The sequence below is a fragment of the Anolis carolinensis genome, chromosome 6, assembly GCF_035594765.1.
Source record: "Anolis carolinensis isolate JA03-04 chromosome 6, rAnoCar3.1.pri, whole genome shotgun sequence".
Lineage (NCBI taxonomy): Eukaryota > Metazoa > Chordata > Lepidosauria > Squamata > Dactyloidae > Anolis > Anolis carolinensis.
The window spans coordinates 367,423-389,451 of record NC_085846.1 but is presented as its reverse complement, the minus strand read 5'-3'; the positions used below and the strand labels follow the sequence as shown (position 1 = coordinate 389,451).

Below are 22,029 nucleotides of genomic sequence, written 5' to 3'. Positions count from 1 at the left end.
TCAAAGACCATCTAGATGGCCTCATAAGGCTGTAGCTAAGCAAAGAGACCTTCCAAGACCATCTAGATGGCCTCATGGCTGTAGCTAAGCAAAGAGACCTTCAAACACCATCTAGATGGCCTCATAAGGCTGTAGCTAAGCAAAGAGACCTTCAAAGACCATCTAGATGGCCTCATAAGGCTGTAGCTGAGCAAAGAGACCTACAAAGACCATCTAGATGGCCTCATGGCTGTAGCTAAGCAAAGAGACCTTCAAAGACCATCTAGATGGCCTCATAAGGCTGTAGGTAAGCAAAGAGACCTTCAAAGACCATCTAGATGGCCTCATGGCTGTAGCTAAGCAAAGAGACCTTCAAAGACCATCTAGATGGCCTCATGGCTGTAGCTAAGCAAAGAGACCTTCAAAGACCATCTAGATGGCCTCATAAGGCTGTAGCTAAGCAAAGAGACCTTAAAAGACCATCTAGATGGCCTCATAAGGCTGTAGCTAAGCAAAGAGACCTTCAAAGACCATCTAGATGGCCTCCTGGCTGTAGCTAAGCAAAGAGACCTTCAAAGACCATCTAGATGGCCTCATAAGGCTGTAGCTAAGCAAAGAGACCTTCAAAGACCATCTAGATGGCCTCATAAGGCTGTAGCTAAGCAAAGAGACCTTCAAAGACCATCTAGATGGCCTCATGGCTGTAGCTAAGCAAAGAGGCCTTCAAAGACCATCTAGATGGCCTCATAAGGCTGTAGCAAAGCAAAGAGACCTTAAAAGACCATCTAGATGGCCTCATGGCTGTAGCTAAGCAAAGAGACCTTCAAAGACCATCTAGATGGCCTCATGGCTGTAGCTAAGCAAAGAGACCTTCAAAGACCATCTAGATGGCCTCATAAGGCTGTAGCTAAGCAAAGAGACCTTCAAAGACCATCTAGATGGCCTCATAAGGCTGTAGCTAAGCAAAGAGACCTTCAAAGACCATCTAGATGGCCTCATAAGGCTGTAGCTAAGCAAAGAGACCTTCAAAGACCATCTAGATGGCCTCATAAGGCTGTAGCTAAGCAAAGAGACCTTCAAAGACCATCTAGATGGCCTCATAAGGCTGTAGCTAAGCAAAGAGACCTTCAAAGACCATCTAGATGGCCTCATGGCTGTAGCTAAGCAAAGAGACCTTCAAAGACCATCTAGATGGCCTCATGGCTGTAGCTAAGCAAAGAGACCTTCAAAGACCATCTAGATGGCCTCATGCCTGTAGCTAAGCAAAGAGACCTTCAAAGACCATCTAGATGGCCTCATAAGGCTGTAGCTAAGCAAAGAGACCTTCAAAGACCATCTAGATGGCCCCATGGCTGTAGCTAAGCAAAGAGACCTTCAAAGACCATCTAGATGGCCTCATAAGGCTGTAGCTAAGCAAAGAGACCTTCAAAGACCATCTAGATGGCCTCATAAGGCTGTAGCTAAGCAAAGAGACCTTCAAAGACCATCTAGATGGCCTCATAAGGCTGTAGCTAAGCAAAGAGACCTTCAAAGACCATCTAGATGGCCTCATAAGGCTGTAGCTAAGCAAAGAGACCTTCAAAGACCATCTAGATGGCCTCATGGCTGTAGCTAAGCAAAGAGACCTTCAAAGACCATCTAGATGGCCTCATGGCTGTAGCTAAGCAAAGAGACCTTCAAAGACCATCTAGATGGCCTCATAAGGCTGTAGCAAAGCAAAGAGACCTTAAAAGACCATCTATATGGCCTCATGGCTGTAGCTAAGCAAAGAGACCTTCAAAGACCATCTAGATGGCCTCATGGCTGTAGCTAAGCAAAGAGACCTTCAAAGACCATCTAGATGGCCTCATAAGGCTGTAGCAAAGCAAAGAGACCTTAAAAGACCATCTAGATGGCCTCATGGCTGTAGCTAAGCAAAGAGACCTTCAAAGACCATCTAGATGGCCTCATGGCTGTAGCTAAGCAAAGAGACCTTCAAAGACCATCTAGATGGCCTCATAAGGCTGTAGCTAAGCAAAGAGACCTTCAAAGACCATCTAGATGGCCTCATAAGGCTGTAGCTAAGCAAAGAGACCTTCAAAGACCATCTAGATGGCCTCATAAGGCTGTAGCTAAGCAAAGAGACCTTCAAAGACCATCTAGATGGCCTCATAAGGCTGTAGCTAAGCAAAGAGACCTTCAAAGACCATCTAGATGGCCTCATAAGGCTGTAGCTAAGCAAAGAGACCTTCAAAGACCATCTAGATGGCCTCATGGCTGTAGCTAAGCAAAGAGACCTTCAAAGACCATCTAGATGGCCTCATGGCTGTAGCTAAGCAAAGAGACCTTCAAAGACCATCTAGATGGCCTCATGCCTGTAGCTAAGCAAAGAGACCTTCAAAGACCATCTAGATGGCCTCATAAGGCTGTAGCTAAGCAAAGAGACCTTCAAAGACCATCTAGATGGCCCCATGGCTGTAGCTAAGCAAAGAGACCTTCAAAGACCATCTAGATGGCCTCATAAGGCTGTAGCTAAGCAAAGAGACCTTCAAAGACCATCTAGATGGCCTCATAAGGCTGTAGCTAAGCAAAGAGACCTTCAAAGACCATCTAGATGGCCTCATAAGGCTGTAGCTAAGCAAAGAGACCTTCAAAGACCATCTAGATGGCCTCATAAGGCTGTAGCTAAGCAAAGAGACCTTCAAAGACCATCTAGATGGCCTCATAAGGCTGTAGCTAAGCAAAGAGACCTTCAAAGACCATCTAGATGGCCTCATGGCTGTAGCTACGCAAAGAGACCTTCAAAGACCATCTAGATGGCCTCATAAGGCTGTAGCTAAGCAAAGAGACCTTCAAAGACCATCTAGATGGCCCCATGGCTGTAGCTAAGCAAAGAGACCTTCAAAGACCATCTAGATGGCCTCATAAGGCTGTAGCTAAGCAAAGAGACCTTCAAAGACCATCTAGATGGCCTCATAAGGCTGTAGCTAAGCAAAGAGACCTTCAAAGACCATCTAGATGGCCTCATAAGGCTGTAGCTAAGCAAAGAGACCTTCAAAGACCATCTAGATGGCCTCAAAAGGCTGTAGCTAAGCAAAGAGACCTTCAAAGACCATCTAGATGGCCTCATAAGGCTGTAGCTAAGCAAAGAGACCTTCAAAGACCATCTAGATGGCCTCATAAGGCTGTAGCTAAGCAAAGAGACCTTCAAAGACCATCTAGATGGCCTCATGGCTGTAGCTAAGCAAAGAGACCTTCAAAGACCATCTAGATGGCCTCATAAGGCTGTAGCTAAGCAAAGAGACCTTCAAAGACCATCTAGATGGCCCCATGGCTGTAGCTAAGCAAAGAGACCTTCAAAGACCATCTAGATGGCCTCATAAGGCTGTAGCTAAGCAAAGAGACCTTCAAAGACCATCTAGATGGCCTCATAAGGCTGTAGCTAAGCAAAGAGACCTTCAAAGACCATCTAGATGGCCTCATAAGGCTGCAGCTAAGCAAAGAGACCTTCAAAGACCATCTAGATGGCCTCATAAGGCTGTAGCTAAGCAAAGAGACCTTCAAAGACCATCTAGATGGCCTCAAAAGGCTGTAGCTAAGCAAAGAGACCTTCAAAGACCATCTAGATGGCCTCATAAGGCTGTAGCTAAGCAAAGAGACCTTCAAAGACCATCTAGATGGCCTCATAAGGCTGTAGCTAAGCAAAGAGACCTTCAAAGACCATCTAGATGGCCTCATGGCTGTAGCTACGCAAAGAGACCTTCAAAGACCATCTAGATGGCCTCATAAGGCTGTAGCTAAGCAAAGAGACCTTCAAAGACCATCTAGATGGCCCCATGGCTGTAGCTAAGCAAAGAGACCTTCAAAGACCATCTAGATGGCCTCATAAGGCTGTAGCTAAGCAAAGAGACCTTCAAAGACCATCTAGATGGCCTCATAAGGCTGTAGCTAAGCAAAGAGACCTTCAAAGACCATCTAGATGGCCTCATAAGGCTGTAGCTAAGCAAAGAGACCTTCAAAGACCATCTAGATGGCCTCATAAGGCTGTAGCTAAGCAAAGAGACCTTCAAAGACCATCTAGATGGCCTCATAAGGCTGTAGCTAAGCAAAGAGACCTTCAAAGACCATCTAGATGGCCTCATAAGGCTGTAGCTAAGCAAAGAGACCTTCAAAGACCATCTAGATGGCCTCATAAGGCTGTAGCTAAGCAAAGAGACCTTCAAAGACCATCTAGATGGCCTCATAAGGCTGTAGCTAAGCAAAGAGACCTTCAAAGACCAGGTAGACTTAGGTCAACCTTAAGTCTAAAGTTTAGGACAGGGGCCAAGTAAATGACCTTTGGGGGCCGCATCCGGCTCAAGGGCCTTAGTTTGGGGACCCCTGATCTATGCTGACGATCGTGCCATCACTGCCCAGTCGCCTCTTAAGATCTACAGAGATACTCACAGGAACGCCTCAGCAAGTGAGAGTCCAAAAGTGGCAGGCTAAAACCCGGAACCTTGGTTCAGTTCCATTCAAAGTATATATCCTATTTCATGACATTATCTATTTCATGGCGGGGGTCCCAGTTGCCTTGGAGTTGTGGGGGGGGGGGTGGAAAAGAGATGCTGGTTCCACGTTTGTGACATCACCGGCTGGAGATCTATGATGTCATCATGCATAGCTGGGGCCTCTTCCGCTTTCACTGGAAAAGAGGGGAGTGGGTTCTGCCTGGAGGGTCCCAGGCTGGAGAGACCCCCACCCATGGCTCAGCTGGCCTTACTGGTGGTCCTGGCCCTCCTGCAGGGGAGGCGGGTGGGGGCCCAAGGTAGGGGTCCACCGGGGGGGGGGGCATTCAGAAGGGGGGGGCAAGGGGCACGGGACCCCCAAGAGCCCACCCTCCTCAGAGGAGACCCCTCCTCACTATTCTGCGCATTGTTTATTTACGCCCCACTTTCTCTCTCCCGCAGGAGACACTCAAAGCGGCTCAGCATCAAAGCATCAGCAGACAATGTAAAATACAGTGGAGTCTCACTTATCCAACACTCGCTTATCCAACGTTCTGGATTATCCAAGCCATTTTTGTAGTCAATGTTTTCAATACATCGTGATATTTTGGTGCTAAATTCGTAAATATAGTAATTACAACATAGCATTACTGTGTATTGAACTACTTTTTCTGTCAAATTGGTTGTCTAACATGATGTTTTGGTGCTTAATTTGTAAAATCATAACCTAATTTGATGTTTAATAGGCTTTTCCTTAATCTCTCCTTGTTATCCAACATATTCGCTTATCCAAGCTTCTGCTGGCCTGTTTATGTTGGATAAGTGAGACTCTACTGTACACCAATATGCAAACATGAAAACAGGATGAAATATGAAAAGTATTAAAGATTCCTAATTAAAAACCATTCTGTCTCCTCTTCCCTCTTCCTCTTCCTCTTCCTCCTTCCTTCTTTTCCTTTTCCGCTTCCTCTTCCTCTTCCTTCTTCCTCTTCCTCTTCCACTGCCTCTTCCTCCTTATTCCTCTCTTCATCTTCCCCTTCCTCCTCTTTTTCCTCTTCCACCTTTCCTTTTCCTTCCTCCTCTTCCTCTTCTTTCTTCCTTCTTCCTCTTCCTCCTCCTCCCCAATTCCTCCTCCTCCTTCCCCTCCTTCCTCTTCCACCTTTCCTTTTCCTTCCTCCACTTTTCCTTCTTCCTCTTCCCTCCTCTCCTTTTCTGCTTCCTCTTCCCCTTCCTTCTTCCTCTTCCTTTTCCTCCTCTTTCTCTTTCCTCTCCTTCTTTCCCTTTCTCTTCGACTGCCTCTTCCTCCTCCTTTTTCCTCTCTTCATCTTCCCCTTCCTCCTCTTTTTCCTTTTTCTCTTCCTCCTTCCTCTTCCACCTTTCCTTCTCCTTCCTCCCCTTCCTCTCCCTTCTTCCTCTTCTTCTTCCCCTTCCTCCTCCTCCTCCTTTTCCCCTTCCACTGCCTCTTCCTCCTCCCTCTCTTCCTCTTCCTCTTCCTCTTCCCATTTCCCCTTCCTCCTCCCACTTCCTCCTTCTTCTTCCCCTTCCTCTTCCTCCTTCCACTTCCTCCTCCCTCTCTTCCACTTCCTCTTCCTTCTTCCTCTTCTTCCTCCCTCTCTTCCTCTTCCCCTTCCCATTTCCCCTTCCTCCTCCCACTTCCTCCTTCTTCTTCCCCTTCCTCCTTCCACTTCCTCCTCCCTCTCTTCCACTTCCTCTTCCTCTTCCCTCTCTTCCTCTTCCCATTCCCATTTCCACTTCCTCCTCCCACTTCCTCCTTATTCTTCCCCTTCCACTTCCTCTTCCCTCTCTTCCTCTTCCCCTTCCCATTTCCCCTTCCTCCTCCCACTTCCTCCTTCTTCTTCCCCTTCCTCCTTCCACTTCCTCCTCCCTCTCTTCCACTTCCTCTTCCTCTTCCCTCTCTTCCTCTTCCCCTTCCCATTTCCCCTTCCTCCTCCCACTTCCTCCTTCTTCTTCCCCTTCCTCCTTCCACTTCCTCCTCCCTCTCTTCCACTTCCTCTTCCTTCTTCCTCTTCCTCTTCCCTCTCTTCCTCTTCCCCTTCCCATTTCCACTTCCTCCTCCCACTTCCTCCTTCTTCTTCCCCTTCCTCTTCCTCCTTCCACTTCCTCCTCCCTCTCTTCCACTTCCTCTTCCTTCTTCCTCTTCCCTCTCTTCCTCTTCCCCTTCCCATTTCCACTTCCTCCTCCCACTTCCTCCTTCTTCTTCCCCTTCCTCTTCCTCCTCCCTCTCTTCCTCTTCCCCTTCCCATTTCCCCTTCCTCTTCCTGCTCAGGCTGCGGCTTCCGCCCGGACTACGACGGCCTGCGTGGCTTCTCGGTGGGGGGCTCGCGCATCGTGGGGGGCTCCAAGGCGGCTGCGGCCAAGTGGCCCTGGGTGGTCAGCCTCCAGACCGGCGCCTTCCACTTCTGCGGGGGCTCCATCGTCCACCCCTGGTGGGTCCTCTCCGCCGCCCACTGCTTCGCCAAAGAGGAGTAAGGACCCCCGGGAACAAGGGGGAGGGGTGGGGTCTGGGGGTGGCCCTTGGGCCCCCTCCTCAAGCATTTCCTACATACATCCCTATATGTCCTGGGACTTCTGGAGCCATACACGGTTCCCCCTGGAGGCCCCCCACAAATTATGGCATATGAGGAGGGGGGGTCCTAGAGGATTCTGAGGACCCCCTGGAATTATTATTACTATTTGATACACAACAATATGGGTCCACAGCAAACAAGGTCACGCTAATGGCTTTTGTATCGCATCACACGTCGGACCCTCCCCAAGTGTCTAGGACAATGCCATGTATTTATTATTATTATTATTATTATTATTATTATTATTATTATTATTATTATTATTATTATTATATTATGACACAGCAAACAAGATAGACATGCTGGATTTCGTATCACAGAATCACAAGTCGAACACTTCCCAAGTGTCTATTGATGTATTGTATATTGTTATTGTTATTGTTTTTATCCCAGCTTGGCCCATGTAAGCCGTCCTGAGTCCCCTTCGGGGGAGATGGAGGCGGGGTATAAATAAACTTATTATTATTATTATTATTATTATTATTATTATTATTATTATTATTGTATGACACAGCAAACAAGATAGACATGCTGGATTTCGTATCACAAAATCACAAGTCGAACACTTCCCAAGTGTCTAGGACTGTATTATTATTATTATTATTATTATTATTATTATTATTATTATTATTATTATTATTTTATTATGACACAGCAAACAAGATAGATATGCTGGATTTCGTATCACAAAATCACAAGTCAAACACTTCCCAAGTGTCTAGGACTGTGTGATGTATTTTCGGATGATGCTGCAGATCCCAGTAGGGTGGCCTTTTGCAGTTGGCAGATCGTAATTTTGTCAATGTCTATTGTTTCCAAATGCCGGCTGAGATCTTTTGGCACGGCACCCAGTGTGCCCATCACCACCGGGACCACCTGCACTGGTTTCTGCCAGAGTCTTTGAAGTTCAGTCTTGAGGTCCTGAGAGCGGCTGAGTTTTTCCTGTTGTTTTTGGTCAATGCAACTGTCACCTGGGATGGTGACATCAATGATCCAAACCTTTTTCTTTTCCACAACTGTGATGTCTGGTGTGTTGTGTTCCAGAACTTTGTCAGTCTGGATTCGGAAGTCCCACAGTATCTTTGTGTGATCATTTCCCAAGACTTTTGCAGGTTTGTGATCCCACCAGTTCTTTGCTGCTGGGAGGTGGTCCTTGAGGCATAAGTTCCAATGAATCATTTGGACCACAGAGTTGTGTCTCTGTTTGCAGTCTGTCTGCGATTTTCTTACAGCAGCTGAGGATATGATCCATGATTTCGTCAGCTTCCTTGCACAGTCTGCATTTTGGGTCATTAGCTGATTTTTCGATCTTGGCCTGAATTGCCTTTGTCCTGATGTCTTGCTCCTGGGCTGCAAGGATCAGGCCTTCTGTCTCCTTCTTCAGGGTCCCATTCGTGAGCCAGAGCCAGGTCTTCTATTATTATTATTATTATTATTATTATTATTATTATTATTATTAATGGCCTTTGTCCTGATGTCTTGCTCCTGGGCTGCAAGGATCAGGCCTTCTGTCTCCTTCTTCAGGATCCCATTTGTGAGCCAGAGCCAGGTCTTCTATTATTATTATTATTATTATTATTATTATTATTATTATTATTATTAATTGCCTTTGTCCTGATGTCTTGCTCCTGGGCTGCAAGGATCAGGCCTTCTGTCTCCTTCTTCAGGGTCCCATTCGTGAGCCAGAGCCAGGTCTTCTATTATTATTATTATTATTATTATTATTATTATTATTATTATTATTAATTGCCTTTTTCCTGATGTCTTGCTCCTGGGCTGCAAGGATCAGGCCTTCTGTCTCCTTCTTCAGGGTCCCATTCGTGAGCCAGAGCCAGGTCTTCTATTATTATTATTATTATTATTATTATTAATTGCCTTTTTCCTGATGTCTTGCTCCTGGGCTGCAGGGATCAGGCCTTCTGTCTCCTTCTTCAGGGTCCCATTCGTGAGCCAGAGCCAGGTCTTCTATTATTATTATTATTATTATTATTATTATTATTATTATTATTATTATTAATGGCCTTTGTCCTGATGTCTTGCTCCTGGGCTGCAAGGATCAGGCCTTCTGTCTCCTTCTTCAGGGTCCCATTCGTGAGCCAGAGCCAGGTCTTCTATTATTATTATTATTATTATTATTATTATTATTATTATTATTATTATTAATGGCCTTTGTCCTGATGTCTTGCTCCTGGGCTGCAAGGATCAGGCCTTCTGTCTCCTTCTTCAGGGTCCCATTCGTGAGCCAGAGCCAGGTCTTCTATTATTATTATTATTATTATTATTATTATTATTATTATTATTATTAATGGCCTTTGTTCTGATGTCTTGCTCCTGGGCTGCAAGGATCAGGCCTTCTGTCTCCTTCTTCAGGGTCCCATTCGTGAGCCAGAGCCAGGTCTTCTATTATTATTATTATTATTATTATTATTATTATTATTATTATTATTATTATTAATGGCCTTTGTCCTGATGTCTTGCTCCTGGGCTGCAAGGATCAGGCCTTCTGTCTCCTTCTTCAGGGTCCCATTCGTGAGCCAGAGCCAGGTCTTCTATTATTATTATTATTATTATTATTATTAATTGCCTTTGTTCTGATGTCTTGCTCCTGGGCTGCAAGGATCAGGCCTTCTGTCTCCTTCTTCAGGGTCCCATTCGTGAGCCAGAGCCAGGTCTTCTATTATTATTATTATTATTATTATTATTATTATTATTATTATTATTATTATTAATGGCCTTTGTCCTGATGTCTTGCTCCTGGGCTGCAAGGATCAGGCCTTCTGTCTCCTTCTTCAGGGTCCCATTCGTGAGCCAGAGCCAGGTCTTCTATTATTATTATTATTATTATTATTATTATTATTATTATTATTATTATTAATTGCCTTTGTCCTGATGTCTTGCTCCTGGGCTGCAAGGATCAGGCCTTCTGTCTCCTTCTTCAGGGTCCCATTTGTGAGCCAGAGCCAGGTCTTCTCCTTATCAGCTTTTCCTTCAATTTTGTCAAGGAACTTTCCATGCAATGTTTTGTTGTGCCAGCTGTCAGCTCTAGTTTGTAGTGTGGTTTTCTTGTACTGGTTTTTTGTCTGCTGTGCTTTGAGGAGTTTCTGATTTTTGACTTCAATCAAAGCAGGTTCTTCACTTTACTTTACATATTCTGCCATTATTGTTATTATTATTATTATTATTATTATTATTATTATTATTATTAAATGTTTTGTTGTGCCAGCTGTCAGCTCTAGTTTGTAGTGTGGTTTTCTTGTACTGATTCTTTGTCTGCTGTGCTTTGAGGAGTTTCTGATTTTTGACTTCAATCAAAGCAGGTTCTTCACTTTGCTTTACATATTCTGCCAGGGCATGTTCTTCTTCTTTGGCTGCTTGTTTGACTTGCAAGAGTCCTCTGCCCCCTGATCTTCTAGGCAGATACAGCCGGTCAACATCACTGCGAGGGTGCAGTGAACGGTATTTATTTTATTATGACACAGCAAACAAGATAGATATGCTGGATTTCATTTCACAAAGTCACAAGTCGAACACTTCCCAAGTGTCTAGGACTGTGTGATGTATTATTATTATTATTATTATTATTATTATTATTATTATTATTATTATTATTATTATATTATGACACAGCAAACAAGATAGATATGCTGGATTTCGTATCACAAAATCACAAGTCGGATACTTCCCAAGTGTCTAGGACTGTGTGATGTATTTTCAGATGATGTGCGCAGATCCCAGCAGGGTGGCCTTTTGCAGCTGGCAGATCGTAATATTGTCAATGTCTATTGTTTCCAAATTATTATTATTATTATTATTATTATTATTATTATTATTATTATTATTATTATTATTATCATTTGTACCCTGTTTTTTCCCTCCTAAAAAGAGACACAAGGTGGCGCACAATAAAACCAATGCATTGCAATTTAAAACATATACCGTATATGCACACACACAAACATATATACACATACCCACACATCTATTAAGATCTAAATATTAACAGTATCACAATAAATCATGCCTTCCCTTTCCTTTCATCCCTTGGCCTAACCCCTCCTGGGTTTGGCAGAACAGGGCTGGACTAGATGCCCTTCAAGGCCCCTCCTTGAAAGGCATCTAGTGCTGGATTCAGGCCAGGCTGTGATGCAGCCGGTCAGTAGCCAGCTGCAATAAATCACTACTGACCGAGAGGCCATGAGATCGAAGCCCAAGTCAGATTGAGCTCCCAACCATTAATAGCCTAGCTTGTTGCCCACCTAAGCCGCTCAAAAGACAGTTGCATCTGTCGGGTAGAAAAATTAGGTACCACTTTATGCGGGGAAGCTAATTTAACTAATTTACATCACCATAAAAACTTCCAGCAGCATGCAGAAAGGAATGAGGAAGTACTCCATCAAGGACTCGGTGTCACAAGTGGACGGTGAAGCAGCAGCTCCCCCTGTGGCCGGAATCAAGCATAACCTCATGAAGCCGGAAGCTAGAAAACGTTAGGGTTGTTGTATGTTTTCCGGGCTGTATGGTATACAACCAAGTGTAATTATGCAAGGCACTTAGCTTCAGTTGTTAGACTGAATAACCGATCCTCTCTGATCTGTTGTCGAAGGCTTCCATGGGCAGGGTCACAGAGTTGTTGTGTTTTCCGGGCTGGATGGCTATGTTCTAGAAGTATTCTCTCCTGACGTTTTGCCCACATTGGTATCCTCAACCTCTGAGGATGCTTGCCATAGATGTGGGTAAAATGTCAGGAGAGAATACTTCTAGAACACGGCCATAGAGCCCGGAAAACATACAACAACCCTGTGATCCCGGCCATGAAAACCTTCGACAACACATAGAAAATGTTAAATTGCCTCTATGTCTGTCTATCTATGTTGTATGTCCAATAATGGCATTGAATGTTTGCCATGTCTATGTGCATTGTGATCCGCCCCGAGTTCCCTTCGGGGTGAGAAGGAAGGGCGGAATATATATATATATACTGTAAGTAAGTAAATAAGTAAATGCCATCTGTGTCTCTGTGCAGGAGGAAGAACGTGAAGGTGGCGGCCGGGAGCAACTTGCTGGGGCGGAACAACGTGACGCGCTGGGTGCGCAAGGTGCGCATGCACCCGCTCTACGACGGCAAGACGTACGACAACGACATTGCGCTGCTGCTGCTGGAGGAGCCCATCCCGTACAGCCCCTCCCACAGCCTCCTCTGCCTCCCCGACCGGACCGTGGTGCCCGACGACGACCTCTGGGAGAGCTGCTTCGTGGCCGGGTGGGGGCTCACCAAGCCCGGTGAGAGCGGGGGGTCGGCAGGGCGGGGGGTCTCCATTATACGGGGTTTGCTATTATTTTTCTTTTATTTCCCAGCATACAAGGTGTGAAGGAGGTGATTTTATTAATTATGTTTATATTATTTATATATATCCGCTGCCCCAGTGTAATGATGTTTTATTAAAACGCTGCCACCAATTAGCAAAGTCTTTATAATGCGGCCACCAGATGTAAAGGGGTTTAGCAACGCTTGACACCACTATGGGATGATGCAGCCACTAGCTACTCAGAGAGGAGACCTTTAAATTTTTGTTTTTCTTTCTTCTTCTTGTTTACTATTGATGGTAATATATGTGACAGAAGCTCAGATGTTTGAAGAACAATAACACGTTTATTCAGGCACAAAGCTTAGTGGTTACAATAACTTTTCTTCTTAGAGGCACTTAGATTAACAGTTGTAAAGCTAGAATGAGGTGTTTCAAACTTCCTTAAAATGTCACTTCTTTCTCTACTGCTTTAAACTGCAGTCACCCTGTGAATTCCAATCACAGATTATCTGTTCCTTTACTTACTTTACTTAGGCGATCCCTCGTAGTTCGAGGACGATAGTCTTCCATCCTTGGTATCTTGGGGGTGGGTTCTTAGGTGGCTGAAGAGACCTATTCTTGACCCGCATATTCTCCCGCAGTGAGGACATCGGTTTCCAGGTGGAAGGCGGTCCCGGTCGGGGTTGGCTTGACAGGCCTTCCTCTTGGCACGTTTCTCCTTTTAGTCCTCCATTCATGCCTCTTCAAACTCCGCAGCACTGCTGGTTACAGCTGACCTCCAATTGGAGCGCTCAAGGGCCAGGGCTTCCCAGTTCTCAGTGTCTATGCCACAGTTTTTAAGGTTGGCTTTGAGCCCATCTTTCAATCTCTTTTCCTGCCCACCAACATTCCGTTTCCCATTCTTGAGTTCGGAGTAGAGGAGCTGCTTTGGGAGACGGTGATCGGGCATTCGGACAACGTGGCCAGTCCAGCGGAGTTGATGGCGTAGGAGCATCGCTTCCATGCTGGTGGTCTTTGCTTCCTCAAGCACGCTGACATTTGTCCGCCTGTCTTCCCAAGAGATTTGCAGGATTTTCCTGAGGCAACGCTGATGGAAACGCTCCAGGAGTTTGGTGTGACGTCTGTAGACCGTCCACGTTTCGCAGGCGTAGAGCAGGGTTGGGAGGGGAATGGCTTTGTAAACAAGCACCTTGGTCTCTCTACGGATGTCCCGGTCATCAAACACTCTCTGCTTCATACGGAAAAATGCTGCACTCGCAGAGCTCAGGCGGTGTTGTATTTCAGTGTCGATGTTGACTTTTGTGGAGAGATGGCTGCCAAGGTAGCGGAAATGGTCAACATTTTCTAATGTTACACCGTTAAGCTGTATTCCTGGCTTTGCAGAGGGATTAGCTGGTGCCTGTTGGAAGAGCACTTTGGTTTTCTCGATGTTCAGTGAGAGGCTGAGCTTCTCGTATGCTTCTGCGAAGGTGTTGAGAGTGGCTTGTAGGTCTTCTTCTGAATGCGCACAGACTACGTTGTAAAATAAGGATCTGTTCCTTATCGGGAGACAGATTACCTTAAAATAAGTCACCAAACTTATTTTAAACTGACTCAAAATAAGCAATTGAGCCTCCCTGATCCCTTCAACTGAGGATCAGTCTTCCCTGTACCTCATCAGGTCACAGACTAACTGCTTCTTTTTCAAACCTGTACTTCTACACCAAAACGGCAGTTGGCTCCACCCACTTCTCCATGGCAACCAACTCTTGAGTGCAGAGATGCAATAACTGAAATATTGACCCTTTTAAAACACAATTGAACATGACATCTGTAAACCAAAAATTCATACTTCATTACACAAGGTCAATGGGCCATTCCATGCCAGGTGGTCCAAAATTAGAAAAGGTTCCCACCATTATGTTCTCCAATTTTGTCCAGATTTTGGCTGTAGTGCCAGACAGGTGTGAAACTAGGCTTCCCAAAATGTGAGGTCTCGAATGGCAATAGTTGCTGATCTAGAGCGTGTGCACGACCTTTCACTAAATGCCATTTCTGGGGGTCTACCAGAATTCAAACTAAATGTATAAGAATGGCCAGCAAATTGAAACCCTGTCCAGTTTTTTTCTGCTGATTCCGATGAAATTAATTTTAACATTATGGGTGCAAAATCCAATCAAACTGACTCCAAGTGTGCATCCAAATATGTCATGAAAAGTTTTGACCAATATTCAGACGGCAAACAAAGATACGGACTTGAAATTTTGACCTAACACTAAGCATGTGTTGGCTTCGACGCGGTCTGAATTAAGGCTCTTGTATAAGTGGTGGATGAATGGCATAAGCACTTTGCATTGTTTTAAACTTTGTATATTGTATTTTATGACTCTTTTAACTGTTTCAACGTTTTAGTCCATTGTATAACAGTGTAAGCCGCCCTGAGTCCCCTCGGGTGAGAAGGGCGGGGTATAAATAATTGAAATAAAAAAAGAAATAAATAAATAGTGCTGGACATAATACTGCCAGATTTGCAACTACCCAGCATCTGCAGGATCTGTTCAAATTTGGCACTTTTGGTGCAAACGGTAAAGTTCAAAGCCAATGATTAAAAAGGCGTCTGCCTGAGTATGCTTGTGAATAGTGTCACTTGAAAGAGAAGAATTTGCGCTACAAGACTGATTCGTTTTTGTTTTGCAATGTGATAATTAAGTATCCCTTTCCTCAGGTCAAAGTGTGTTATATTTTGTGCATTGACGCACTATGCTTCATGCACCCTCATGGTCCTGTTGTTACTGCATGGCTCTTGGGCATTCGTGGCCCCTATGGCCATGGGGATTCCTGCACGTGGGGTCTGGGGTCCCAGCCTCTGGCCTTCCTTGAGTGGGGTCCCCTCCCTCCCTCTCTTCCTCTCTCTCTCAGGCACAAAGCAGGGCTCCATTGACCTGCTGGACGTGCAGGTGGACATTGTGGAATGGACGCTGTGCCAGCGCTGGCTGCAAACCCTGACCAAGAACATGCTCTGCGCCGGGTTCGAGCAGGGAGGCCGCGACTCCTGCCAGGTATTCTTCTCATTCTGATTCATTACAAAGGGGAAGGGGGCATCCGCCCAATACATAAAAACACACACACATTCCTTTGGCCTGGGGCAGGGGTCCCCAAAGTAAGGCCCGGGGGCCGGATGCGTCCCTCCAAGGCCATTGACCTGGCCCCCGCCCTCAGTTTTAGACTTAGGCTCATCCAAAGTCTGAAATGACTTGAAGGCACAACAACAACAATCCCACTTGATTATCTCATTGGCCAGAAGCAGGCCCACACTCCCCACTGAAATCCTGATAAGTTTACAGCAGGGGTCCCCAAACTTTTTGAGCCGAGGGCCGGTCCACAATCCTTCAGACTGTTGAGGGGCCGGATTATCATTTGAAAAAAAATACAAACAAATTCTGATGCACACTGCACATGTCTTATTTGTAGTGCAAAAACAACAACAACAAGAAGAAGAACAATGAAAAAACAATACAATATTTAAAAATAAAAATAACTTTAACCAACATACATTTATCAGGATTTCAATGGGAAGTGTGCTTCTGCTTCTGGCCAATGAGATAGTCAAGTTAATTAGGATTGTTGTTGTTGTTGTTGTTGTTGTGTGCCTTCAAGTCATTTCAGACTTTGGGCGAGCCTAAGTCTAAAATGTATTTATTTATTATTTATTTACTGCATTTATTTACTACATTTGTATCACACCCTTCTCACCCCAAAGGGGACTCAGAGTGGCTTTCAAATTATATATACATACAATATATTATATTGTTAGCATAGCACAATATTAGCATTATATATTACTTTATTGAACTATACCACTATACTATAATATTATTAGTAATATTATATGTAATAAAGAATATATAATTAATATTATTATATGGTATTATTATTAGTGTTATATTGAATTACATTATAATATTATTATCAATATTATATGTATATAAAATATATTATATTATAAAACTGAGGGCGGGGGCCAGGTCAATGACCTCGGAGGGCCACATCCGGCCCCCGGGCCTTAGTTTGGGGACCCCTGGTTTACAGTATGTTGGTTAAAATTATTTTTATTTTTAAATATTGTATTGTTCTTTCATTTACCAATATTGTAAATGAAATATTGTAAATGAATGATATGGTAATAATATAATGTATTGTGTATACATATAATATTGATAATAATATTATAATGTAATACAATATAATATTTATTTATTTATTTCAGTATTTCTACACCCTTCTCACACAATAGGGGACTCAGGGCAGCTAATAATAATAATATAATATAATAATATTGTATAATATAATAATATCAATTATATATTAAATGTAATATTACTAATATTACAGTATAATGGTATAGTACAATATAGTATTATATAATGCTAATATTGTGCTATGCTAATAATATATTCTACTAGCTTTGCCCGGCCACGCGTTGCTGTGGCTTATGCTTTCAGAGTGTTGCTCTTTATTTACTGTCCCGATTTTAGAGATTATATTGTTCTGTATTATTATTAATTGCTTTGAATGCAATTTCGTGCTTCTTGGCAGGGGGTTGGACTGGATGGCCCATGAGGTCTCTTCCAACTCTACTATTCTATGATTCTATATCACAGTAATTATTACATATTATATTGATAATCTTATATTATCTGCTTAAAGTGGATTATATGAGGCCCCTTCTTCACAGCTGTATAAAATGCACAATGAAGTAGATTATATGGCAGTGTGGAGTCCAGATAATCCAGTTCAAAGCAGATAATATAAGATTATAAATGGGTTATATAGCTGTGTGGAAGGGCCTTGAATCTACACTGCCATATAATCCAGTGCAAATTAGATAATCTGTGGAAGAGGCCGAGGCCTAAGTCTGCCTGTCCCCTGGGCTGAGTTGGTTGCTAGGAGACCTAGTGGGCAGAGATTAGTCCTCTAACTGGCAGCAATTGGATAAAAACAATTATTGCTCTCCCTCTAATTAGGACTTTATTTTTCTTTTCTTTTTGTTGTATCAACCTAGAGGCATGGATGATGGGTTGTGTTGTCAAATTTCGAGGTTGGGGGGCCTGTAGTTTTGTTGGTCGCCGTGATGCCATCACTCATTTATATATATAGATGTAATATTACTAATAATATTACGGTATAATGGTATAGTACAATATAGTATTATATAATGCTAATATTGTGCTATGCTAATAATATATTATATTGTATGTACATACAACTTGTAAGCCTCTCTGAGTCCCCTTTGGGGTGAGAAGGGTGTGATACAAATGTAGTAAATAAATGAATAAGTAATTGTTGTTGGGGGCGTTTTTTTGCAGTGCAAATAAGATGTGCAGTGAGCATAGGAATTTGTTCATTTTTTTTTCAAATGATAATTCGGCCCCTCAACAATCTGAGGTACCATGAATCGGCCCTCCACTTAAAAAGTTTGAGGACCCTGGCCTGGGGCTTGCAAATGAAGGGGGTCTGCACTCACACAAGACCCCCTTGTTCTGGTATGTGGGGCCTGGAGGTTGCATGGGAGGAAATGAAGGGAAGTCTGAACCCATGTGCCTGTTGTGACTCAGCCACAGCATAGCCAGAGTGAGGATGAAGAAGGGGATTCTGGGTTTCAGATACAAGAGCCAGATGAGTCAGATGGGATGCAGGATGAATTTCAGGATGATGGCATGGGAATGAGAATACAGGCTGATTCAGAGGCTCGAGAAATGCAGTTTGAGCAGAATGAACTGCTGACCCCACAGGCCATAGATAACAGCCAGAATGACATTTCCATGGGAATTAATGAGCAAGAGATGTCTCAAGCCCCGGTGTCTTCAGCCCCGGTTCAGGTGCGAGATAACGAGGAGCTTGAAGGGGCGCCATCATTATCTAGGGCGGACCGGTTGTTATGGAAGGGAGTTCAGCCTCGTAGGAGTGTGAGATTGGCGGGGAAGAGAGAGGCCTCCACAGGAAAGAGGAATGCATTTCTGGGGTGCTTTTAAAAGTGTGTGTTTGCAGATAGATTGTTATCAAAGCAAATCCTCGCTTCATCTGTGTGGATGTTCTTGCTTCATGCTTAAGAAAAGATTATTGTTCCTGGATCTTTGAAACCTTTGGGCCTTGGTTCTTTGGGATTTATCGGTTACTGTTTTGGCTTATGGACTTGTGGATTATTATGGCTCATGGACGAATGGATTTTTATTGACTTTTTTATTGCCTACTTTGATTTATATCTGCTTTTGCTCAATAAAACTACAAAAGACTTTCTCCTGTGTCTGACTGAGTGTCTATAGCAAGGTGAACTATTCTGAGGTGCGATAGTGCCCCTGCAAGAGGCTAAATATAGTTTCGGTTGCTGTGAGTTTTTCGGGCTGTATGGCCATGTGCCAGCAGCATTCTCTCCTGACATATCGACTGAATCTGTGGCTAATAGTTTGTTCAGAGGTCTGTGGAAATGAGGCAAGTGTGGGAGGAAGAACCCTTTTCTGTTTGAAGCAAGTGTGGATGTTGCAATTAGCATTCTTGATTAGCATTGAGTAGCCACGAAGCTGCAAAGTCAATTAGTGTGTTGTCGAAGGCTTTCATGGCCAGGATCACAGGGTTGTTGTGTGTTTTCTGGGCTGTATGGTCATGTTCCAGCTTGGGGAGGGGCTTCCTGCACTTGGGGTCTGGGGTCCCACCCTCTGGCCTTCCTTGAGTGGGGTCCCCCTCCCTCCCTCTTTCTTTTTCAGGTACAAAGCCGGGCTCCATTGACAGCCTGGAAAACACAAAACAACCCTCAATCAGTGTTGCTGCCTGGAGGCATCCTTTGTTTGGGAGGTGTTAACTATCACTTGATTGTTTGCTGTCTGGAGGTCCTGTTTTCTGAGTGTTGTCATGATTCTGGTGTTTTTAATACTGGGAGCCAGACTGTGTTCATTTCCACGGTTTCCTCCTTTCTGTTGAGATTGTCCACGCGCTTGTGGATTTCAATGGCTTCGCTGTGTCGCTTGACATGGTGGCTGCCAGAATGGTCCAGTGTTCTCAGGTAATATGCTGTGTCCTGGTGGGTTCATGAATGCTCTGGCTGAATCAGTCCGCAGTGCCTTTCATGTTCTTTGATTCGTGCCTGGGCAATGCTGCTGCGTCTGGGGGTCCCTATGTAGAATTCTTCTCCACAGCCGCATGGTATGCATCTTCTGCATCTGGTGGGCCGGGAAAAGAGACCAGCCAGGACCTGGACTAGCATAAGGACGTGATAGCCCACCGCATCCTTATGCCAAGATGTACACAGATCTAACAGGATAGACGGGGATCCTTGCTGCTGTTAGTCCTGTTGTAAGGCGGCCAAGACTTTACCCCTTTTATACCATTTCGGCCTGATTTCCTTGACATATAGACATCTAGCTATAGATCCTTTTTATCGGGGGGTGGGGGTCGCAGTGTTTGATAACCCTTCCCTCCTCCCCTCCTTCCGTCCGTCTGTCCATCCGTCCTTTCAGAGTAGTGTTTCCCAAACGGTAGTCCTCCAGGTGTTTTGGACTTCAGAATACATGTTGTTTCCTTGTTGCTTCTATTGTAAAAACATGGGGAAAGTTAACTGCACAGCAAAAACTTTGTGTGCCACAAACTTTGATAAATGGGTGGCCCCTCTTGCCACAAAAAAGTGTAATAGGTAAAATAGGCCAGGCTGTGGTGCAGGCTGGTTAGCAGCCAGCTGCAACAAATCACTCTGACCAAGAGGTCATGAGTTCGAGGTCCACCCGTGCCTGCATCTGTCTCTGTTCTATGTTATATGGCATTGAATGTTTGCCTTATATATGTGTAATGTGATCCGCCCTGAGTCCCCTCCGGGGTGAGAAAGAAGGGTGGAATATTAATACAGTAGAGTCTCACTTATCCAAGCTTCTGGATTATCCAAGCCATTTTTGTAGTCAATATTTTCAATTTATCGTGATATTTTGGTGCTAAATTCGTAAATACAGTAATTTCTACATAGCATTAATGTGTAATGAACTATTTTTTCTATCAAATTTGTTGTATAACATGATGCTTTGGTGCTTAATTTGTAAAATCATAACCTAATTTGATGTTTAATAGGCGTTTCCTTAATCCCTCCTTATTATCCAAGATATTTGCTTATCCAAGCTTCTGCCGGCCCGTTTAGCTTGGATAAGTGAGGCTCTACTGTACTGTAAGATAAATAAATAAATAGAAAACCTAAAAACATGATTAAACTTTGACAGATGGGTGGACGTCGATGTCCCCTTTGCCACAACAAAGTGTTTGCCCTGTAATCAACTTTTGCCAGGTTTTAATGGTAGAACCAATGAGGAACCGACATTTATAAAACACGTACAAACAATGTGAATATTCGCATCAGCGCATTGTTTTTTTTTAAGCCGTTGGAATATCCGGTGGACGTCCGGCAGCAGCCACTTTGTGGGCTTCCAAATCCTGGAACGAAGCAGCATAGAATCATAGAATAGTAGAGTTGGAAGAGACCTCATGGGCCATCCAATCCAACCCCGTTCTGCCAAGAAGCAGGAAATCGCATTCAAAGCACCTCCTACAGATGGCCATCCAGCCTCTGCTTAAAAGCCTCCAAAGAAGCCTCTCCAGGGGAGAGTTCCACTGCCGAACAGCCCTTCTCACAGTGAGGAAGTTCTTCCTGATGTTCAGGTGGAATCTCCTTTCCTGTTGTTTGAAGCCATTGTTCCATTACGTCCTAGACTCCAGGGACCAGAAAACAAGCCTCCTCCCTGACTTCCCCTCACGTATTTGTACATGGCTATCATGTCTCCTCTCAGCCTTCTCTTCTGCAGGCTAAACATGCCCAGCTCTTTAAGCCGCATGTCTGGACCCACAGGTCTGTGTGCGGACTTGCTCTCTGTGCCCACCTGTGACTCACACCGTGCCCCCCTTCTCTCTCTCTCTCTCTCTCTCTCTCCGCCTGCCTTAGGGGGACAGCGGGGGCCCCCTGATGTGCCGGCCACCCAGCCACAGCCCCCGCCAGCGCTGGTTCCAGGTGGGCGTCGTCAGCTGGGGGCGCAGCTGTGGGGCTGTGAAGAGCCCCGGCGTCTACGCCCGCGTCTCCAGCTACCACTCCTGGATGGAGCAGACGGCCGCCAACGACGGGCACCCCTTCCCCAAGTCCCCGGCCCTGCTGGCCAGCGCGCCGGTCCCCGGGGACACGGAACAGGTTCCGGTGGCCCACATCCCGCAGGCGGAGGTGGACATGTGGGCGGACGTCTACAGCGGGAGCGGCCAGTATAGCCGGAGCCCGACCCTCTCGCTTCCCTTGCGGGGCCTTTGGGTGGCCGGACTGGCCTTGGCCCTGGACACTGCTTTCTGATGGACTGAGCCGCAGAGGGTTCTGGGAAAGCAGAGTGGCCCTCTCTCTGGACACGATGGCAGGGAGGGCAGGTGGCTTGGAGCTGAAATAAATAAATATTCTTGGATAATTACGGGTGTCTCTTGGTCCAGAGGTTCTTTTGTGATGTCGAAGGCTTACTGGATTTCTGTGATTTTTCCGGGCTGCATGGCCATGCAGTGGCACAGCTGCTTAGTAAGTACAACACAAATAGCCCCCCCTCTCTCTCTCTCTCTCGTTTAGTCGATTCCGACTCTTGGTGACCTCATGGACCAGTCCACGCCAAAGCTCCCTGTCAGCTGTCACCACCCCCAGTTCCTTCAAGGTCG

The 22,029-nt window shown here is 44.9% G+C and overlaps 2 protein-coding genes across 2 annotated transcripts in view; one reads left to right on the top strand and one right to left on the bottom strand.

The window, feature by feature from the left end:
- Positions 1 to 22,029, bottom strand: part of LOC103282335 (uncharacterized) — a 71,385-nt gene that overhangs the window by 35,545 nt on the left and 13,811 nt on the right. The gene's annotated exons all lie outside the window — the stretch shown is intronic.
- LOC134292481 (serine protease 55-like) lies at positions 4,615 to 21,794 on the top strand. The gene is made up of 5 exons (XM_062957541.1): positions 4,615 to 4,765; positions 6,733 to 6,931; positions 12,057 to 12,313; positions 15,238 to 15,377; positions 21,290 to 21,794. Exons 1-5 carry the CDS (start codon positions 4,702 to 4,704, stop codon positions 21,680 to 21,682), a joined length of 1,053 nt encoding a protein of 350 aa, XP_062813611.1. The 5' UTR covers positions 4,615 to 4,701; the 3' UTR covers positions 21,683 to 21,794.

What these genes read in the sequence shown, in the direction of transcription:
- LOC134292481 (XM_062957541.1), top strand. Translation starts at nt 4,702, where the DNA reads ATGGCTCAGCTGGCCTTACTGGTGGTCCTGGCCCTCCTGCAGGGGAGG. An exon ending in GTGGGGGCTCACCAAGCCCG is followed by an intron (nt 12,314 to 15,237) that starts GTGAGAGCGGGG and finishes TCTCTCTCTCAG; the next exon opens with GCACAAAGCAGGGCTCCATT. An exon ending in GAGGCCGCGACTCCTGCCAG is followed by an intron (nt 15,378 to 21,289) that starts GTATTCTTCTCA and finishes CGCCTGCCTTAG; the next exon opens with GGGGACAGCGGGGGCCCCCT.